The sequence below is a fragment of the Procambarus clarkii genome, chromosome 49, assembly GCF_040958095.1.
Source record: "Procambarus clarkii isolate CNS0578487 chromosome 49, FALCON_Pclarkii_2.0, whole genome shotgun sequence".
Classification (NCBI taxonomy): Eukaryota; Metazoa; Arthropoda; class Malacostraca; order Decapoda; family Cambaridae; genus Procambarus; species Procambarus clarkii.
The window spans coordinates 9,043,054-9,065,798 of record NC_091198.1 but is presented as its reverse complement, the minus strand read 5'-3'; the positions used below and the strand labels follow the sequence as shown (position 1 = coordinate 9,065,798).

Here is a 22,745-nt window from a genome sequence, read left to right as displayed (position 1 = left end):
CCTCAACAAGTGCTAATCATCAGCAGTTGTGCCAGTTGCCAGATCTTGTAGTACTTGCTGTTGCAAGTACTGCAAGTACTTGCTGTTGTACTTGCTGCAAGTACTTGCAAGTACTTGCTGTTGATGAGCCTTGTCTTCCACGACCAGGCGAGGCACCAGGTCAGAGCCTCACTATAGTTCACTATAGTTCACTGTGGTTATCATTCACCGTCGCTGTGATCACAGGGACGGTGATCTTCTTACCAGTGATCACTGATTAGGCGCGAACATCACTGGTTAGGCGCGACCGGCACTGGTTAGGCGCGACCGGCACTGGTTAGGCGCGAACGGCACTGGTTAAGACAAACACTTACATTTGTCACATCGCGAGAAGGGGCCACTGAAGGGGGCTACTCACCGAAGAGGCGGGGCCGGACCGACCTAGCTACTCTCTAGATCATTACTCCTTACTAATGACCGTTCCTTCCTGCCTTGGTCTCCTCCCCCCTTCCGTAAGTACTCTCCCTTGGTCTCCTCCCCCCTTCCGTAAGTACTCTCCCTTGGTCTCCTCCCCCCTTCCGTAAGTACTCTCCCTTGGTCTCCTCCCCCCTTCCGTAAGTACTCTCCCTTGGTCTCCTCCCCCCTTCCGTAAGTACTCTCCCTTAGTCTCCTTCTCCAACGTGCAGGTTGCCTTAGCTGCACATCTTCCTGCACGTCTCAATGTATGTATTCTCTCTCTCCCTCCCTCTCTCTCTCTCCCGTTCCCTCTCTCTCACACATGTAATGTTCAAACCTCTAAAACTTACACAAGTGCCACCTATTACAAGTACTTTTTTTTTACCGACAAACAGACAAGCTGAACTGAAGCAACACTCAAGACACTCAATGAGGAGGAGGAGGAGGTATAAGAAGATAAAGAGGAGGAGGAGGGAAGAGGAGGAGAATGCAGTGCTCAAACCAGGACCTCGCCAGAGGGGGCTCCAGGCTCGTATCACATTACAAAGACAATTGTGTCAACATGTGTGGCGCACTTAGCTTTCAGTTCCTTCTGAGTCCAGAGTAAATGGCGTCGCTTCTCCTCATTTCTTAGGTTCCTTCCAGGCTCCTTCCCCCCCACACCTCCCTCTCCCTTTATATACTCCCTCCCTCCCCCTCCTTAACCCATTCCCCCCAACCCACTTACCCTCCCCCCTTCCCTCCCCCTCTTTCATGTGATATAATTTTCCTCGTTCTCTCTTCTCTTTGGCACTTAAATATGATCTGTTCGCTAATGCACTCATTGAAATCTCACCTCCCGCCTCGCGTTCGAATTTTGTTTTCCTCGTGCCAGGGTTTGCGTGTCATATATTAGCACTCCGAGGCGTCGGTTCCCCGCGTCCTCGCTACATCTCGCGGAGGGTTGACGATCTCGCGGTACAAGCGGGAACGAAGCCCCGAGGGCGCAGACCTAACTGACGCCGGAGAGCGCATCCCCAACAACAGGTTCTAATTTGATTGAGGAACACCGAGAGAGAGAGAAGAAGGCACAGCGAACGAACCGTTGCGGGAAGGTCGAAGTCGGCGCTCGCTTACCCCTTTGTTCCTGCGAAGTAATGGGGAGGTAAAAGAGTTGACGTTCCTGCCTCCACAATCACCGAAAGGAAAAATATATCCGCTTCCGCACCCATATCTCACTCCAGAAGCTCCCCCCTGTCGTTGTAACTCGTCCGCGCGCACACACGCTATCCCCCGTCTTAGCTAAAACGTCTACTCGAGTCAATGAGGACTTCAAGCCACAGTGGTGAAAAACACGATCTCAGAGGAAACGATAAAGGTCTAAGATAGGGAAAAAAAACTTGTTTTGTAATAAAATTGAATTTTATGTGGGAGGCTGCGTCTTCATCTCGAGTGCTGGATTGCGTTTGAAGACTCGTAATTAGATAAGACACTCCTCAAAGAATATTTTCGTGGCGCAAAAATTGACTCTTTTCTCCATACTTTGGCTGGCCTAATTGCCCAGAGTGTGGAGTGCTCTGATCCCTCACTAGCTTGTAACAACAGCCTCTCTCTCCCTTGCTGATCAACCAGCTTGTATCCGTATAGCCTTGCTGTTTATATTATCCCCAGCTTGTAGCTACAATCTTTTGCTTTTAATCCTCACCAGCTTGCTAAAAATAAGCTTACTGGTCTTATAACCTAAAGGCTTGTAGCCACAAGCTCGCCAGGCATACTGTCTCCTGCTTGTAAACGCAGCCAAGCTGTTCTGAGCTTTCTTCTTGCAGTTTCTTATAGCTAAGACGCGTCTTTCTGGAGCGTCTCAAGCAACACAAACCAAGAGGAGGGTACGTTACTGCAAGACAACATCAACAGCTACTGGTTGCAGGTTGCAATATCTCAGAAACCGAAGGAGGAGATGGGCAATGTTGTTGTGTAATCTTTACGAGTTGTAAGATTATATGAGAGATGTTTCTAATTGTTGAACGTGGAGTGTTGGAATGTCTTACGTGTTGGGCAGAATCTTTGTGGTATGCATTTTTAAAACTTCTGGCGAGTGTGGTCAATATCAGTGTGGTCAATGTCAGTGTGGTCAATATCAGTGTGGTCAATGTCAGTGTGGTCAATATCAGTGTGGTCAATAACTGGAAACTCTTAGTTATTTACTCGTCGTCCGCTCTACAAAGTACCGGTAATAAGAGCATATTAGCTCCACTACGGGCTCGCCATAGCCCGTGCTACTTGGAACTATTTTGTTTCAGGTAGCGAGTCTTTAACAACAATAACAACCAGAGCATATCAAGATGGTGCTGTGAGACGGAGAGAAACAAGGAAATGCAACCCACTTCCAACCTACCCACTGGGTACGGCTCCTCCCGGTGGCTCTATCCACCCCTTATCCACCCTCCCCTATCCACCCCCTTTCCACCCTCCCCTATCCCCCCTCCCCTATCCACCCCCTATCCGCTATCCATACACCAAACTCTCACCAAATTCAATCCTGCTTTTGAAGAATGGACCGTCACCTTTTTTTTTCCGGAAACTTAATGACAGCTTAGAGCGCCTAAACGCTGCATAAACGAGGCTGTTGGGTAGTTAGCACACGAGGGGGTGCAGCTCCGCTTCTCAGCCAATAGTGTTATTGCATTGGTTGGACGCGGCCTTTGATCCTCTTGAAAACTTCCAGTAATTAAGACGCGCGAAGGAGAAAGAGTCGCTGGGAGAAAAATAGGCCAGAATTTCCTTCGCCTCAGAACTGATGAAATGAGTGGCTGGTTGATTTGTTGACAGGGGAGAGGTAGGGGGAGGCAGGGAAGGGAAGGGGAGAGGGTGGTGGGGAAGAGTGGGGAAGGGGTAGATCGGGGTAGGGGGTGATGAGAAGGAATATGTGGGGTTGTGGGAGAGGCTGTTGAAGGGGATGAGAGAGGTTGGTGGTGATTTGGAGTTTAGGGACGTTGTGGGTGGTGAGAGAGAGAGAGAGAGGGGGGGGGGGTAGGAGAGGGGCTAGGGAGGCTTGGGGTTAGGAGAAGGGGAAGCAGAGAGACTAGCTAGCTTGATGAGGAGTAGGGGAAAATGGGGTTATGGAGGATGAGGGTGAGAGGGGGGAAATGGGAATAAGGAGGTTCAGGGGGGAAAATGGGGTTAGGTAGGTTGAGGGGGAGAGGGGGAGAAGAAATGGGGTTGAGGGAGAAAGAGGGGGGAATGGGGGAGAGGGGGGGGGGGAAATAGGGTTAGGGAGGTTAAGGGAGGGAGGAGAGAGGGAAGGTGGGAAGGAATGGGGAGAGTCGAGGGAGTTTACGAAGAGTAAATGTAATTGGGAGACGTTGAAATGAGGGTGGCGGAGATAATAGGATCTGGAAGACATTAAAAAAGAGTGAGAAATGTGAGTGTGAGAGAGAGAGAGAGAGAGAGAGAGAGAGAGAGAGAGAGAGAGAGAGAGAGAGAGAGAGAGAGAGAGAGAGAGAGAGAGAGAGAGAGAGAGAGAGAGAGAGAGAAAGAGAGAGAGAGAAGAGCAGCCTTTTATGTCTCATTCCCCTTCTCAAATCACATTCTCACCTGTGGACCAATTCAACCTCGTTCTCACTTGTCTAACACACGTTCTTCACTGAGACTTTCTAACTGACTTGACCTCAGGGGCCACTAACACTATAGAGCCCTCGACGAGGACAGGAAGCCGGAGGCTTGTCCAAGGTACCCCTCCCCCCCAAGATTTGCCTTGATCTTTTCCAGTTGTAACTTCTCTGGTTGTTTACAAGAAAATGGTCTAAGAAAGCGTGACGTAGTGACAATGCTCCCGGCAGGTCATCTTTCACAGACTGCTGTTCCTTTGACCTGCTACGGGCTCACCATAGCCCGTGCTACTTGGAACTTTTTGTTCCAGGTAGCGAATCTTTAACAACAACAACTACTACTTTGACCTGGTTTTGATTGACAGGATATATGAGCATAAAATATACTTCCACACAGGTCAGCTCAAGCGAAGGGTCAGTGACCACGGATTGCAAGATAACTTATCTTAGGATACGTTTCCACCCTCGATTACCAGAGGCAAGACAGCTAGGCTGACTGGACCACCACAAGGTGGACAGGTGAATTAGGAGGATAGGAAGGTGGACAGGTGAATTAGGAGGACAGGAAGGTGGACAGGGAGGCTGACCGGACCACCAGAAGGTGGACAGGTGAATTAGGAGGACCGGAAGGTGGATAGGTGAATTAGGAGGATAGGAAGGTGGACAGGTGAAATAGGAGAATAGGAAGGTGGACAGGGAGGTTGACTGGACCACCAGAAGGTGGACAGATGAATTAGAAGGACCGGAAGGTGGACAGGTGAATTATGAGGATAGGAAGGTGGACAGGTGAAATAGGAGAATAGGAAGGTAGACAGGGAGGTTGACTGGACCACCAGAAGGTGGACAGGTGAATTAGGAGGATAGGAAGGTGGACAGGGAGGCTGACTGGACCACCAGAAGGTGGACAGATGAATTAGGAGGATAGGAAGGTGGACAGGTGAATTAGGAGGATAGGAAGGTGGACAGGGAGCTTGACTGAAACACATTCTTGACTGTTGAATTATGGATAAGCTCACCTTATGCATGTTCAGAAACATCGTCCAACTGACATAAGAACGGATTTTGTGTTAATCCTGCTTATTGAGCGTTTAAGTTAGGAAAATAATAGAAAATCTATTTTCTATTTGAGACAAATGAGCTATGACTTCCTTGGACAAATGTCTTTGGTAGCTGACCTTCAAAGAACTTCAAAGATGGAAATGTAGATGTCCCTGCGTTAATTATCTTCCTACAAAGCTCCAATTTTTGCAAAAAACAAATTCCTGCATTTAATCCCCCTGTGGGTAAGCCGGCGAAAATCTTTTCCAAGGAATCCAAAAGTTAAACTGGTTGAAGATAATCGACACGAGATGGAACTCTCTAAATGTTGTAATTTGAATACCTGTAACAAGTCACATCTCACCTGTAGTTCAAGAAACATTTCTACTTCCTGATGAAGAGTGAATGAGCCTGACAAGTATTTACCTGCAGACAATCACCCGACGAATGCCTGCATGAGGAAATATGGTTAGAGTCATGTCAAGGCGCAGTTGTTACAAGTGTCTCGTGCTCTGGCCGCAGTTTTTCCACATTATTGAGATCGAACGCTGGAGATCGAACCCGGAACCCTAGGGCTACGAATCGCGAGTGCTGTCCACTCAGCCGTCAGGTCCTTATGCCGTGTGACTTTAATGTCGGTAAGACCTTCATTTGGGTATATGAATTATCCATAGCATTTTGAGTGTTAATATTTTACTTTTATTTTCCAGGTTTTCGATGGTAAACATCTTGGAACAGAGTAATTCAATTATTGGCACAGTTTTTCTTATTAAAAGGGTAATGTGTTTTAATTCTTAATCGACAAATTGGTATAATATTGATTTTATAAATCACTAAAATTTCTGATATTTCTCTCTTATAGGTTGGAAGACGAGCAGAATTTAGCCCTGTAGTAACTCATCATAGATATTAATAAATATATTTTATAAAATAGTACATAAATTATCTATTTGACATTAAGTATATACACAGATAAATCATTTTTTTAGGTTCAATTATCCTCTACTGAGGAGGAAAACCCTCTTGCCCACATCCTCAGTTTTCAGACTTCGAAGCAAAAATTAAGTTCCACACAGAAAATCAGGCCAACGAAATTATTTTAGTAACAGTAATGAACTACCAAATGTTGTCTTTAGAGCTTACACCAAAAATTCTCAGCAGACAGCCAATACAAGGTGTAGTACAGATAGACCTAATACACCATATAAACAGACCATATAAAGACAGACCCAATACACCATATAAACAGACCATATAAAGACAGACCCAATACACCATATAAACAGACCATATAAAGACAGACCCAATACACCATATAAACAGACCATATAAAGACAGACCCAATACACCATATAAACAGACCATATAAAGACAGACCCAATACACCATATAAACAGACCATATAAAGACAGACCCAATACACTATATAAACAGACCATATAAAGATAGACCCAGTACAAATACGACTAGATAAAATATAAAAACAAAAAAAATCTAAATTTGTCGATATTATGCATGGGGGTATATGCAAATGTGGGTTGTCACAAAGAACAAATTAAATATACAAATATGATCACCACAAGAAAATAGAATGTAGGAATTTTTCTTAGTTCCAATAGTCAACGTCTCTAACGTTGTAAAATGTAAATGTAATATTGTCTTGAATATAGACTACCGGATGTACATCCTCAGTTCATTCCTAGACTGACTCGCATCTGGAACACGTTTGCTTATCATACAGGTACACGAATCATCATACAGGTATATGAGAAGTCAACTCAACCGAGTATTTGAAAGATTCAGCACACAGTTGGCTCCTGGTTTATCCTGTTCCCTACTGGAGTTAACTAAAATAAATTTTTAGTTTATTCGTAGTCTTTACAACATAAAGCTCATAAAATAAATGAGTTTCTAGGATCAAGCTTCGGAAGAGTTAATTTAGAATAACAGCTCTTAGCTTGCAGCGTTACTATGAACAATGGCTCAATTCCTAGAGAATCCTAGACTTGGTTTAGAGAGACAGACAGACAGATTGTTTGAGAGAGAACCACTACAAGGAGGTGAACCCCTCCACTCTCCCCCCGCCCCCCTTCCCGGCAAGACCCAACCAAACTTCGACTGCCACCACTGGGGAACCATCTTTGATGTGTATAGAAAGGAATTAAATTCGACTAACAAGAGAACTTCCGTCGGTGAGTGAATTCAAAGTTGGACAGAAAGAAAGACAGCACTGATCTGAGAGCACGAACCCACTGCCGTGTTGGACTTGCAAATGGGTTTGGAGAGGAAGATCAGGATTCTTATCATCTCCCTATTTGCTTCTGGCTCCCAGAGCCTGAGGAGGGAGGGAGGAAATGGCTGTGATCATCGGGGGTCTTCAGGTCAGCTCACACGAGATGAGTCTTATGGAATGTATTACTATCGTTGCTTAGTGGAGAGTTAGAGACGGGACGAGTGAGGAAGTAGTGAAAGAGGTGTTAAAGAGGGTGTTGAAGGTGAATGAGAGGCAAGGAAGATGAGGGAGGGTGCAGGAGATGAGGTAGGGGTGAGGAAGGGTGCAGGAGATGAGGTAAGGGTGAGGGAGGGTGCAGGAGATGAGGTAGGGGTGAGGGAGGGTGCAGGAGATGAGGTAGGGGATGAGGGAGGGTGCAGGAGATGAGGTAGGGGGATGAGGGAGGGTGCAGGAGATGAGGTAGGGGTGAGGGAGGGTGCAGGAGATGAGGTAGGGGATGAGGGAGGGTGCAGGAGATGAGGTAGGGGGATGAGGGAGGGTGCAGGAGATGAGGTAGGGGGATGAGGGAGGGTGTGCAGGAGATGAGGTAGGGGTGAGGGAGGGTGCAGGAGATGAGTTAGGGGGATGAGGGAGGAGCAGATGAGGGAGGGAAGGGAGCGACTCAAGGAAGCGAGCCGCTGTGGGACTATGAGCAGTCTTACAGAAACCAATTTCACATCCATTTGTCGAGGTGCTACTCTTGAAAAAGTCAAAACACAATTACCACTGAGATAATGTAGCTTGGTCTAGGGTAGAGGGAAGGATGGAGGGGTAGTGGAGAGAAGGAGGAGGGAGGATGGAGGTGTAGTGGAGAAAACAGAGTAAAGTGAATAATAAAAGGAACGTAAAGGAAAAAAAGTGGAGGAAACTTGAAGGAAAGGAGGGAGGAAATTTATTTGGAGGGAAGGATAAATAATTTGACGGAGGGAAGAAGGGTTGAAGTGAAGATTATGTTGTGCTTGCTCGTGAAGTGCGTTCAGAAACGCAAGTTCAATCCCATGCCACTGACATAATATTTCCCCATAGATACATCATGCTATTGTGATTTCATTATGTATAGTATGTAGTAACTGTGAGGAGTAGACTGGAGTGACTGGGTGGAGAGATTATTGAGGGGATGTAGGGAGTGATTGAGTGATAGAGTGGTAAACGAGAGGTCGGATTAGTGAGTGATTAGGTGGTGAAGGGAGCTATGTGTATGTGATCAGAGGGAGAAGTGATTGGGTCGTAGTGATTAGTGAGTAAATTGTGACAAGGAGTAGATTGGGTAATCAATGACTGGAGTGAAAAATGGCCGAGTGGAGTGGTGAGAGAGTGAAGGTAGATGAACTGAAGTCATGAATATAGTGAACAGTCAATGAACGATGCAGTGACTAGAGCAATGAATAAATGCGTTGAAATATTAACTGGAAGAAGTGAATGGAAACAAATTATATTTGCCAAGAGAGGAGGAACTAAAATCCATAAAATAGAAGACACTTATCATAGACAAATCTAGAGCTGGAGCGAATTAAACGCAAGATCTAGAGCCATGGATTTGGAGCTAGAGTCAGGCCTAGATTTAGAGCAAGTATCAGTGCAATTGCCAGACGTGGACCCAAGGCTCTGTCTAGAGTTATAACTAGAACTATAAGGCTTGATTTTAAGCTTAAGCCTAATTAGAAGCTAGTCTTTGAACAAAGTCCAGATCTAGGACAAAACACTAAAGATAGTATAAAGGCTTGATTCAGCGTTAGAGCTAGTTTTAGAGCTATGGCTAAAGTTATTCTTAGACCCAGGACAATGATTAGAGCTTGAAGCCACGCGTGCGTCATAATCGTAGAGTCAAGAGATGAATTCAGAGTTAAAAACAGAGCCAGAAATAGAGCTAGAATTAGTCAAAGCCAAAGACAACCAGACCTAGAGTCAATTAAATTCAGAGCCAGTACGAACTATAAGAATCCAAACCTTAAACCATAACCAAAGTCAGAGCGCAAGAGATAGAGTCATTAAGAGTGAGAGCCAGAGTTCTATAAACAAAGTCCTAGGCCAGAGTCCTACATTCCTAGATTCACAGTGCCAAAGAGCCTTGACCAGACTTAGAGCCAAAGTGAGATACGGAATCAGAGTCAGGGGATAGCGCCAGGACCAGAAATAGTGCCAGAGCCAGAAATAGAGGCAATGCTAGAACCTCGCCATTGTAAAAATTGGTGAGGGGGGTCGGCGGCCGGAAGGCCTGTCAGCACTGGTGAAATACTTTGTAAATTGGAAAGTGTAATAGTGATGATAACTGAGTTAGCGGGAAGTTACTGCCCCGGCGACCTACTAATGTGCCGCTAATGTTATTTTCTGAAGCGATATATGATCTGCTTTCCTTCTCGACCCCAACAAACTATACGATAATTGTGTTAACATTTGCTAATAGAATATTTTTGTATTCATATTATTTTCTTCTTCCTTCTTCTTCGATATTTGGCAGTGGAGGGAGGAGGGGGGGGGGACGGAGGAGAAGGAAGGGAGAAGGGGGAAGAGAGGAGAAGGAGAGGGGGGAGGATGTTTAAGGTATAGGCCTACATTAAACCTATATGATGTCCCTTTGTTTATAACTGAGCTGATTATTCCCTTTGTGTCGTGTCCTCGGTTGTTTGTGTAAGGGGGTTGAGCTTCGGCTCTTTGGTCCCGCCTCTCAACTGTCGAGGGAGGGAGGGAATTATCAGGGGGACAGCGCCAAGTCATTCCTAGGAGCTGACGTCATTAACATCAATGATGATTGCCTGGGAGAAGACGTCACCGCCTCGGCATCATACCTAAATGTTATTGATGTTGCAAAGTATTAAATTAGTGAGCGTGCAACACTATCTTGGAGCTGGATGAGAGAGAGAGAGAGCGCGAGAGAGACGAGCCCCAAGACAAGAGCCTCTCTTGAAACCTTTAATTAAATCCTGGCATTTCACTGGTATCAATACGAACCGAACGAGAGAGCTCTTAGCCCCTGTGGCTTCTAACGAGCGCTTTCGCCCCGGGACATAACAAGCCATAACTGTGAGATGTAGCCCGGGGAGCCATTAGTTGGCTAAGGATCGGAGCAATATCGCAGAACTGGCGATATCTGTCATTTCCAAATAGCGGTGGCATCTTAAAGCCCGATACGGCTCTTCCATCCCCCCCATTTCATATCCTTCCCCCTCCCACCCTCGTCCTTTCCTATCATCCCACATCCCTCCCCCCCCTCTCTCTCTCTCCCAACATTTCCTGAATAGGGATTCTTGATATTCCTGAGACACACTGTTTGGCAGCCTCTCCCGAGGTTTAAACAGTCACTGATAATGGTAATCAATTTGATTTACGATAGGATAGATGGAGTGTTTTTGGTATGATAAATTATTATAATGGTATGCATTTTGTTATATTTTGGCCTTATGACAGTTGGTATATATATATGCAGGAATTTTAATGATCTCTCACACTCGGTGTATGCAGTGTGCGACTGAGGGCATTTGATTGGATGTTCATGTTAGGGAATGGGATTTTATGTAATTTCTGCTAGATCTGAGTTCCCATATAGTTGTGTGAGGTCATTCTTCACACCTGGTTCTGTCGAGATGGTACAATGAAGACGGCCTGGTGAGCCCACATATCCCAGGGCCCTGAAAGTAACTATACTAATGAAGACCAAGTACTGCTGGGAGTATAATGCAACATGTGCCGGAAGTTGGTGCAACCTGTCTTTCTACGATGAACGTCGCTTTTCGCTGGTATGCGTTACATAAGGCTACATGCGTTTGTAGCTAATTCGGAAGCTGACCACCTTGTTGAGGCCGCTGCTAATCAAGATGACACTGAGGATGGTGTTGCGACTCCTGGTTGTGTTAGAACCGGCTGTGCCTACTAACAGGTCTGTCCCGATTGTCAATGTTTCTGTTGTTTAAGATTCGCTACCCCGGAACAAAAAGTTCCAAGTAGCACGGGCTATGGTGAGCCCGTAGTTGCTAAATATTTCGGATTAGTCCTTGTAATGGTGGAGTGAAAGTTTCTTCATTCTCATTGGTTGTTGGAGACGTAGGATACCGTGACCCCAAGTCGGCCAGAGTTCTGAAGCCCAAAGGAGGCTAAGTTAAATGTCGCATCCACGTGTGGATGTGGATCCGTCAGACTGTGTGGTACTATAGGTGCTGGCTGCCACCCGGAGGTGACTGCAGAGTGATTACCGCTGCTGGGGATGTGGGATCTTGATTCCCTGTAGAGATTTCCGACTACTACATTCTCACCTACCTTATGCTGCTAAATCGGATGCAATGTGAGAGTAATAATTCATGTGAATCTCCTCAACATCCGTTCTGCAACAAGTCTCTCTCTTGTAGAAAGTGGGTTCTGAAGTGTGTGTGAGTGTGAGTGTGAGTGTGTGTGTGAGTGTGTGTGTGTGTGTGTGTGTGTGTACTCACCTAGTTGTGTTTGCGGGGGTTGAGCTCTGGCTCTTTGGTCTGTGTGTGTGTGTGTGTGTGTGTGTGTGTGTGTGTGTGTGTGTGTGTGTGTGTGTGTGTGTGTGTGTGTGTGTGTGTGTGTGTGTGTGTGTGCGCGCGTGCGAGCGAGTGTGTGTGTGTACCAATACATCCATCACATAGCTATGAACACCGAGAGGTGGAGCCTATATTTCACTGATTGCCTATAGTTTATGGACAGCAATAAATCAATCAATGTTTCCCTGTTTTGAAACATTATCCCGACAAGTTTAAAGCACTGATTAAGCAGTCTGTCCTCCTAACGGTTTCCCAACATCAAGAAAACGGTAAACTTGAAGTGTCCTCTCTTAACCTAACCAGAGAACCCAAAACAGAAAACGGGACAGTACGTCACTTTCGCCAGCCGCTTCCATTTTCTAGCACGACAATATGTGTGTGTGTGTGGCCTTATGTAACGCATACGAGCGAAAAGCGACGTTCTTTGTAAGAGAACAGGTTGGACTAAGAGCGTCCTACTGGTTCGTGGCATTGGTGGCTAAGCTAATTTCAATTCTGATGGGCTGTGTTTCTCTCTCTCTCTCCAGCACACACAGGAAAGCCCCAAACACAGTCATACAACATGACAAGAAGAGCCTAACATGATGCTCTCTCAGCTTCGCCCTCTCCATCATCAAGGACCCGCAGCGCCCTCCTCTCCCAGACAGATACGACCGCCAACTGGAGGCGACAACAGCCAAAGATTAATCACACCGGGAACGGCAATAGAAGCGTTGACACTGAGGAAACCGATATTATTGGGGCGTTACATCACACGTCGAAAGGACCTGAGCACTATCTCCGTGACGTACGATCGTGTAGTCGCGCAGCCGAGACCAATAATTACGACAGGGCTGCAATTTATGAAAGATGACAATTTATGCAAGATGCAGTACCCCAGGACGGCTGAACGGAAGGCTGGCGTTTGCAGCGCCAGGGGGAGGAAAAGGCTGGCGTTCCAGAAACAGGGGGGGGGGGAAGGCTGGCGTTTGCAGCGCCAGGGGGAGGAAAAGGCTGGCGTTCCAGAAACAGGGGGGGGGGAGGGAAGGCTGGCGTTTGCAGCGCCAGGGGGAGGAAAAGGCTGGCGTTCCAGAAACAGGAAGGGGGGAAGGCTGGCGTTTGCAGCGCCAGGGGGAGGAAAAGGCTGGCGTTCCAGAAACAGGGGGGGGGGAAGGCTGGCGTTGCGACGCCAAGAGAGGGGAAAGGCTGGCGTTCCAGAAACAGGGGGGGGGGGAAGGCAGGCGTTGCGACGCACCAAGAGAGGGGAAAGGCTGGCGTTCCAGAAACAGGGGGGGGGGGGGAAAGGCAGGCGTTGCGACGCCAAGAGAGGGGAAAGGCTGGCGTTCCAGAAACAGGGGGGGAAAAGGCTTGCGTTCCAGCACCAAGAGAGGGGAAAGGCTGACTTTGCAGAAACAGGAAAATCAAGCTTTTGCCTCTAACATATTATCAACGAGTACTAACATGGTGTTGCACTCAAATGTTTGTGTGTGTGCACGCGCGCGGGTATCGTATTCTGAGAATTGAAGCATAAACATATATTTTAAATGTCTAGCAGTAAATAACAGCAGCAGCAGCAGCAGTAATTTGTCACAGTAGAAGAGTCGTGGCTACAGTGACCTCAACACAGTAGAAGAGTCGTGGCTACAGTGACCTCAACACAGGAAGAGTCGTGGCTACAGTGACCTCAACACAGGAAGAGTCGTGGCTACAGTGACCTCAACACAGGAAGAGTCGTGGCTACAGTGACCTCAACACAGGAAGAGTCGTGGCTACAGTGACCTCAACACAGGAAGAGTCGTGGCTACAGTGACCTCAACACAGGAAGAGTCGTGGCTACAGTGACCTCAACACAGGAAGAGTCGTGGCTACAGTGACCTCAACACAGGGCACAGTTTCACCCATCACTCGCACCTGGAAGAGACATTCTGGTAACTAATAGCAGGAGGACGGAGCTGTCCCAGCTACAAGAAACACAACACAAAGTAACACTCAGTACCACAATAACACAAACCCAGTAACACAATAACACACACACACCCAGCAACACAATAACACACACACACCCAGCAACACAATAACACAAACCCAGCAACACAATAACACACACACACCCAGCAACACAATAACACACACACACCCAGCAACACAATAACACACACACACCCAGCAACACAATAACACACACAAACCCAGCAACACAATAACACACACAAACCCAGCAACACAATAACACAAACCCAGCAACACAATAACACACACACACAGCAACACAATAACACACACACCCAGCAACACAATAACACACAGAAACCCAGCAACACAATAACACACACACACAGCAACACAATAACACACACACCCAGCAACACAATAACACACACACCCAGCAAGACAATAAAACACACACCCAGCAACACAATAACACAAACCCAGCAACACAATAACACACACACCCAGCAACACAATAACACACACACCCAGCAACACAATAACACACACACCCAGCAACACAATAACACACACACCCAGCAACACAATAACACACACACCCAGCAACACAATAACACAAACCCAGCAACACAATAACACACACACCCAGCAACACAATAACACACACACCCAGCAACACAATAACACACACACCCAGCAACACAATAACACACACACCCAGCAACACAATAACACACACACCCAGCAACACAATAACACAAACACCCAGCAACACAATAACACACACACCCAGCAACACAATAACACAAACCCAGCAACACAATAACACACACACCCAGCAACACAATAACACACACACCCAGCAACACAATAACACACACACCCAGCAACACAATAACACACACACCCAGCAACACAATAACACACACACCCAGCAACACAATAACACACACACCCAGCAACACAATAACACACACACCCAGCAACACAATAACACACACACCCAGCAACACAATAACACACACACCCAGCAACACAATAACACACACACCCAGCAACACAATAACACACACACCCAGCAACACAATAACACACACACCCAGCAACACAATAACACACACACCCAGCAACACAATAACACACACACCCAGCAACACAATAACACACACACCCAGCAAGACAATAAAACACACACCCAGCAACACAATAACACAAACCCAGCAACACAATAACACACACACACCCAGCAACACAATAACACACACACCCAGCAACACAATAACACACACACCCAGCAACACAATAACACACACACACCCAGCAACACAATAACACACACACCCAGCAACACAATAACACAAACCCAGCAACACAATAACACAAACCCAGCAACACAATAACACACACACACCCAGCAACACAATAACACACACACCCAGCAACACACACAGCCATTAATAACATACAAAACCACACCTCCAACACCTCAAGTAGCCAATCAACAAATAGATGATAGACAAATCATCTATTTAAAATAAAAAAAGAGCATGTATATATAAAAAGAGGCTTTTGTGTGGCGTTCATATATGACAGCTATTGAAGACTCCTTGACACGGAGGCGAGAGAAAGAATATGAAGGAATATAGATTGGTTGTGATATCAGACCCCGCGGTCCCGTCTGCCTCCAGCGCGATTATCCCTCAACCCGATTTTATTAGACGCCTCTAAATAAATGACTTGCGGCCTGAAAAGAGACGCGCGGAGAGTGCAGTGCGACCGCCGAAGGCAAGAATTTCCGATAACTTTGGCGGGTTTTCGGCCCCGTTGGAGCAGTCTTTGCCGCAGGTCGAAGGTCCGGCGCTGCTCGACCGCCAGCTTTTAAGACCGAACCTTCGTTCTGCTACCCCCCCCAAAGGACGTCTCACGATCGTTCTTGACACTAGACCCAGATGGAATATAACAGCAAAACAAATAACACTGGATTGTTTATCATGGTGTGAAAACCGTAAATTTTCTCTGAGTTTCGGGGGGTTGAGAGGGGGGGGGGGGAAGGTGGCGCGGAGGAATGTGTGTGTAGGGAGGTTGTGGAAGACGAGATGCTTGTAACAGGGATGCCATGTTTCATCTGGGGGGGATGGTGGGGATGTGGGAAGATAAGTTATCACCTCCCCCCAAAACTCCCTGTTTTGAGCTTGGTCACAAACGTCTAGGTTATAACATTATTAAAAAATGATGTATTAATTTAATTTTTTTTACATGGGAGAATTTTTTTTTTTTTTTTTTTAAATCTTATTAACCATTTTGCTCTTATTGGTTATTTGTTATTTTGAGTTTCCGTTTGAAAATTTGATATTTTTTCATGCAATTGTTATGGTGTGATATCCTCGCAAAACACACACACCGTTTTGTTCCATGTAGATTTTATAGTTCAGTTAGTTATTATTGTTAGTTATTGTATAATTACAGTTGTTTTCAGAAGCTTTGAGATATGTAGCAGTTCCATTACATAAAGCAGGTTTGTTATTTTTCTTGTTGTTAAACGTATAGGCCACTGTGTGTGTGTGTGTGTGTTGCTCACAAAGTTCCCTAGTACAGTGTGTGTGTGTGTACTCACAAAGTTCCCTAGTACAGTGTGTGTGTGTGTACTCACAAAGTTCCCTAGTACAGTGTGTGTGTGTGTACTCACAAAGTTCCCTAGTACAGTGTGTGTGTGTGTACTCACAAAGTTCCCTAGTACAGTGTGTGTGTGTGTACTCACAAAGTTCCCTAGTACAGTGTGTGTGTACTCACAAAGTTCCCTAGTACAGTGTGTGTGTGTGTGTGTGTGTGTGTGTGTGTGTGTGTGTGTGTGTGTGTGTGTGTGTGTGTGTGTGTGTGTGTGTGTGTGTGTGTGTGTTGTATCCATCACATAGCTGTGGAGCCCATATTTCTCTATGTTCACACACAGAGTCTCGTTTAGTCCAATTCTATGTTCAAGGCTAAAGAATACGTGTTGTTCAGTCAGTAAGCCATAGTTTGACTGACATGTCTGTGTCATCATGATGGGCTATATTTATGCAAGTTGGTATCCAAACAAGGGAGAGATTCTAAACCCCTCATTCTGCACCTCGAGCCAGGGTACAGAATAATATATAATTATTATTTATAGCTGCTTCTATGAGGTTCATACTGTCGTTCCTGCAGGAGTTTTCAAGTGCTTGAAGAGCAGACTTGGAATCAAAGAAAGAGAAATCTAAGGTGATCTCGTGAGATCTAAGGTTAGAGGATGCAATTACATGAAATGTAACAGCTTTAACAAGAGCAAGATTCTCATTACCTTTCGTGATGGTTGTGGATGATACTTGGATGGTGAGATACAGGTAAAGAAGGATATCAGTGAGAGGAATATCACATGTAAAAGAACTGTTTAGTTTGATGTGACTGTAAGCCGGTTTACTCAATAATTTATCATACAAGCAATGACTTACTATGCTGCCATTAATCATTAGAGTATTAAGGACACACAAAATGGGTCTCTTAGCCATGCAGGAGATGACGGGTCTCTCATGACTCTAATGCAACAGATCAGGCTGACTTGCTTAATTATCTTGAGTGTGTTTCTTATTCACTCAAGATTACCATCACACAGGATGGTTAGTCATACATTTTTTTTTTTTTTTTTTTACACATTTAGGTACATCTGCATTTGTACAGCTACCTTAGACTATATGATGAGTACAGTATGTCAAAAAGCTAGCTACGTGATGCTAAAAGTTCCCATCTTGCAGGCTGGTCAGTCATACAGGGCCATGTGATCAGTAGTCTGCACTGGCAAACTATGGGAGCATTATGAGGATATCATCATGAGTACAAGAGTGAATAAGGCAGCAGTGGTACTAAAAGTCCCCATCTCGCAGGAAGGTTAATCATACAGGGCCATATGTTCAGTAGCCTGCACTGGCAAATTTTGGGTACACTGTGAGGATATCTTCAAGAACACGAGAGTGATTAAAGTAATTGCAAAGCTCCAGGTACCTCATGCCAACTGGTCTGAAAGGTCTAATAAGTGAGCATTCAGTGATGTAGTGCGGGAGATCGTGCCGCAGTTCCTGCTCACAGAGTTTGCACCTGGAGTGCTCAGGATTGGGAGATCGGTTACCTGTAGCCACCTGCCACAGGTAACGGTAACCCAACCGGATATTTGCAACCCCTGTGTCGCACAGTCTAGTGGACGTTTTGTGCTGTCCATAGATATAGGTTTCAGATCTGAACAGATCATAGCTTTTTATACTAGTCCTTTCAGGTCGTTGGGATCAGAGCTTACTCGCGTGTTCCGTTCAAGTCTACGGAGGTCACCCACACTTTTCATTTACACAGGAGAGACGAGGCATTTAGTACTAATATCCACTTAATTTGGCGACTCATTTCCAAGGGGTTATCCGTTGTTGCCCGAATCTGTCTCTGTCTCTCTCTCTCTCTGTACAATATTATTATTAACACAATAAAAGCAAGTGTTAGTATGTCTTTATAATTATTGACATTCACAAAATATAACAGTTTCGCTTTCGAATCTGTGGATCGGCCTTCGGTTTTCCTTGGCAGTGGGAGGAGATGGGGGGGGGGCAGGGTTGAGCTGAAGTTACGTCTTTTATGGTACTACTGTCAAAGTTTGAATAGCAAGAAATTATGTTCATTTTCTTGAGATTAGTGAATAATAGTGTATATTTCTACAAAATATTTTATTTTGATTTTTTCGTTGACAAAATATTTAGCTAGGTGTGGCCAGCGGGCAGTGCCAAAAATCGTCGTTGGGGTTAAAATGTGACCCAACACGCTGTTTCCTCTTAAATTCTGATGATCCCAAGCCATCTATATCCTCCCATACCCCTAGATCACTTCCCCCTGCAAAGTTGGGTGGGGGGAAATACCCCCCCCCCCTCCGCCATGCATCTGGTTTCCACTCTTCGACAGACAAACTTTCAAAACTATACAGATAGCAAGATGTAGTTATATATTTGTCCTCCTTTAACACCACCATCTTCCCCCCCCCCCTCCTCCCTCCTTGCCTCCCTCTGTGCCTCCCTCTCTGCCTGCTTCCCTCCCTCCATCTCTCTCCTGCGCCTATTCGTACACTTTCCTTTGCTGCCTCACATCATCTGATTTTCCTTTATCTTCTTTTCTATCTTCTTTACGTTAGAAATACTGTTCCATTTTTTCTCTCTCGGTCTCTATACACCACCTCCTCCTTCCCTCCCTCGTCTTCAATTTCCTACTCCTTCTCTTCCTCTTCCTTCTGCTCTTCCCTCTTCATATTCGGTTGAGGGGGGAGGGGGGAGGGGGGGGAAGATGATGGGTAGGAGGAGGAGGAGGCGTCGATCACCAGCCACCCATGACTAATCCATCAAAAATCCGTCCCAACAAGCTGATTAAGGCCTCCAATGACCCGTAGAGGAACTGTAATAAGTGCCGGTGCTGGTGGCGGCTTCAGCCCACCCCTAGTCTACCCTTCCCCTTCCCCTCAAGTCCCCTTAACCTCTGATACCAGCCCCCTTAGATTGTCTCCCCCCCCCCCTCTCTCCCTTATCTCTCACTCAGCCATCTCTGTTCATCCTCTGTTCTTTCTTTAATTTATTTTCCCCTGTTCTTGCCTTATTGCTTCGTGTTCTTCCATCCCTGTCTACCTTCTGTCTATCTCTAACCTTTCTCTTATCTTAACTTCTGCCTTTCTATTGCCTGACACCATCCTGCTGAAATCTCAGATCTAGATTGTCAATCATCAGTGATGCTAACAATCTTTCCGGATAATTCATATTGCTCTTAAACATTGGTAACTCCTTTGCTGTAAAGAGCAAGTCGCCATCACCTGTAGAATTGCTTCATTGTTTCAAGAGTGGGTTAGACATATATATATATACACGAGTGAGTCTGCATATAAATTGGAGTTACGCCGTACGAGCCAATAGGCCTTCAGCAGTTTGAGTTGTTCTTAGGTTGTGTTTTATACTCTTATATATATATATATATATTATATATATATATATATATATATATATATATATATATATATATATATATATATATATATATATATATATTTCATTCAGATTGATAACATTTGGTGCCATCACGACTACAGTAACTAAACAGTGACAATTAAAATTAATATTTTAGTCCCAGTGACACTACCAACATTCACTCACAATTATGTATTACGGGATAATTCACTCGGGATCAGTGTTACGTCAGTGTTACATTCAGAATATTCTTGTGTTATTATTATTGATGTTTGGATCTGAGTGCAAGATGTAGTTATGGCACTGTGATCTTATCACTTTAGTACTAGATTGAGTTAGAACTAGATTAGTACTAGATTTAGTTAGAACTAGATTAGTACTAGAGTTAAAACTAGATTAGTACTAGATTTAGTTAGAACTAGATTAGTACTAGAGTTAAAACTAGATTAGTACTAGATTTAGTTAGAACTAGATTAGTACTAGAGTTAAAACTAGATTAGTACTAAATTTAGTTAGAACCAGATTTGTACTAGATTTAGTGAGAACTAGATTAGTACTAGATTAGTGAGAACTAGATTAGTACTAGAGTTAAAACTAGATTAGTACTAGATTTAGTTAGAACTAGATTAGTACTAGAGTTAAAACTATATTAGTACTAGAGTTAAAACTAGATTAGTACTAGAGTTAAAACTAGATTAGCACTAGAGTTAAAACTAGATTAGTACTAAATTTAGTTAGAACCAGATTTGTACTAGATTTAGTGAGAACTAGATTAGCACTAGATTAGTGAGAACTAGATTAGTACTAGAGTTAAAACTAGATTAGTACTAAATTTAGTTAGAACTAGATTAGTACTAGAGTTAAAACTAGATTAGTACTAGAGTTAAAACTAGATTAGTACTGAAGTTAAACTAGATTAGTACTAGAGTTAAAACTAGATTAGTACTAAATTTAGTTAGAACTAGATTAGTACTAGATTTAGTTAGAACTAGATTAATACTAGATTGAGTGAGAACTAGATTAGTACTAGATTAGTTAGAACTAGATTAGTACTAGACTTAGAACTAGATTAGTACTAGAGTTAAAACTAGATTAGTACTAAATTTAGTTAGAACTAGATTTGTACTAGATTGAGTTAGAACTAGATTGGTACTAGATTTAGTTAGTGTCCTGTTAGAACACAGGATAACTATCAGGCAAAAAGCGCCAAGCCATTACGACTATATACCACTTGTAGGGAATCAGGAATCAAGTGGTTGTGCTGCATAGAATACAAGTACACAATGATACAATGTTCACACTGTTTATGCAGACGAGGAGTCACAATAACGTGGCTGAAGATATAATGACCAAACCACACATCAGAAGATGGTGAAACGACTCCATCTTCTCTTTCTCTATCTTCTCTTTCTCCATCTTTGTCTCCATCTTCTGATGTGTAGTTTGGTCTTTTCACTGTTTACATCCCCATGGTACAAGTTGCAACGGTGAATGAGGTACAACCTACACCATTATCATCAACCAGTTCACCACCAGCACCACTCTACTACCACCACCCACTAATATCACCACCATTATCACCCTCTCTACCACCAACACAAACTCCACCACTACCACCCTCCTTACCATTATCACTTGTTCAAAAACCAAAAAACTAAAGACCAGCCAAATCTGTTGAATTGCAATATACGTAGGAAAATAACATTAAGAAACCATGTGATTAAACTGAGGAAACTACACAGGAATTCTCACCTCGTGAAGCACCAAATGGAACGCGAATACACACATATGTGTGATATGAGTCTGCTCCCTGAATTAAGAGGAAGTATTACTCCAAGTTACTCTCGCAACTTTAGAAGAGAGTATACAAGGATGAAGGATCATTACATACAAAATACCACAGAAATATCCAATGTGAACATTGACAGCCACTTTTTATCGAGTGGGACAAGCAGACATTGGTGGAATTTACAAGGGTGAAATTAAAGGGTATTGGATATTGAAGGCAAGATGTACTGATGGTGAACATAGGTAAAGCAACTTCACTCACTCTACCACCACTAGCACAACCATCACCACCCCCCCTCTCACTACAACCACCCCTCACCACCACCCCACAACCACCACCCCTCACCACCAGCTCCCCTCACCACCAGCTCCCCTCTCCACCACCCCTCACCACCACCCCACAACCACCACCCCTCACCACCAGCTCCCCTCTCCACCACCCCTCAACCACCACCGCCAGCCTGGTGATCCGGGCCAACATGTGATCCAACAGCCTTATTCCTAGCGGCAGTGAGGCATACGGGAGCGCCACAAGTAATGGTGGAGGTGTCGAAAGCCTGCGTTATCGGCGCCTCGCAAACACCCAGGAATAATAATTTATGAACCACAAGCTTTCTTCTTCAGTGGGTAGCAGTAGGAGGAGGAGCAGGAGCAGGAGAAGAAGAGGAGCGGAAGAGGAAGGACAAGAAGAGAAGAGAAGAGAAAGTAGAGAAGAGGATGAAGAGTAAAATATTAGGAGAGAGAATATTTTTTTATGAAGATGTAAAGATGGGATGCATGGATTTAGAGAGAAGGAAAGTGGAAGAGAGTAAAGGAAAAAGGAGGTGAGGGAGTGTGAGAGAAAGAGGGGAGGAAGTAGTAGGGAAGGGGAGTGGAAGAGAGAGTAAGATAGTGTGTGAGAGACACACACACGTGGAGGAGACAGGGAGAGATGAGAGCAAGGATAAACTGGTGCAGTAAAAAATAATATATAACAAAGTAATATTCTCTTGAAGGTTTTACAAAAATTTTCAGTGTAAACAGTAATTACAAATTAATAAATTTGAAGCACAAATCTATCATGACAGTCTCATGATAGAATTCATGTTCCACCAATGACAAACAAGGAGCCAGAGAAAATCTTGAGAACGCGGATATGTTTTCCAGTTGGATTTGTATTGTCTGTGGATTTAAAAAAAAATTGTTGGCGGATTTTTTTTATTTTTAT

At 44.6% G+C, this 22,745-nt stretch overlaps 1 protein-coding gene across 1 annotated transcript in view; it reads right to left on the bottom strand.

Annotated features, from left to right (window-relative positions):
- The window catches only part of LOC138351377 (E3 ubiquitin-protein ligase SspH2-like), a 33,772-nt gene extending 12,606 nt beyond the window's left edge, over window positions 1-21,166 (bottom strand). The window contains exons 1-3 of the mRNA XM_069303187.1: window positions 21,106-21,166; window positions 19,470-19,575; window positions 16,927-17,177 (exon numbers count right to left, since the gene is read on the bottom strand). Of these exons, the coding sequence (XP_069159288.1) occupies window positions 16,927-17,177; window positions 19,470-19,575; window positions 21,106-21,166 (418 nt within the window). The remainder of the gene's footprint in view (window positions 1-16,926; window positions 17,178-19,469; window positions 19,576-21,105) is intronic.
- Between the last annotated feature and the right edge of the window lie 1,579 nt (window positions 21,167-22,745).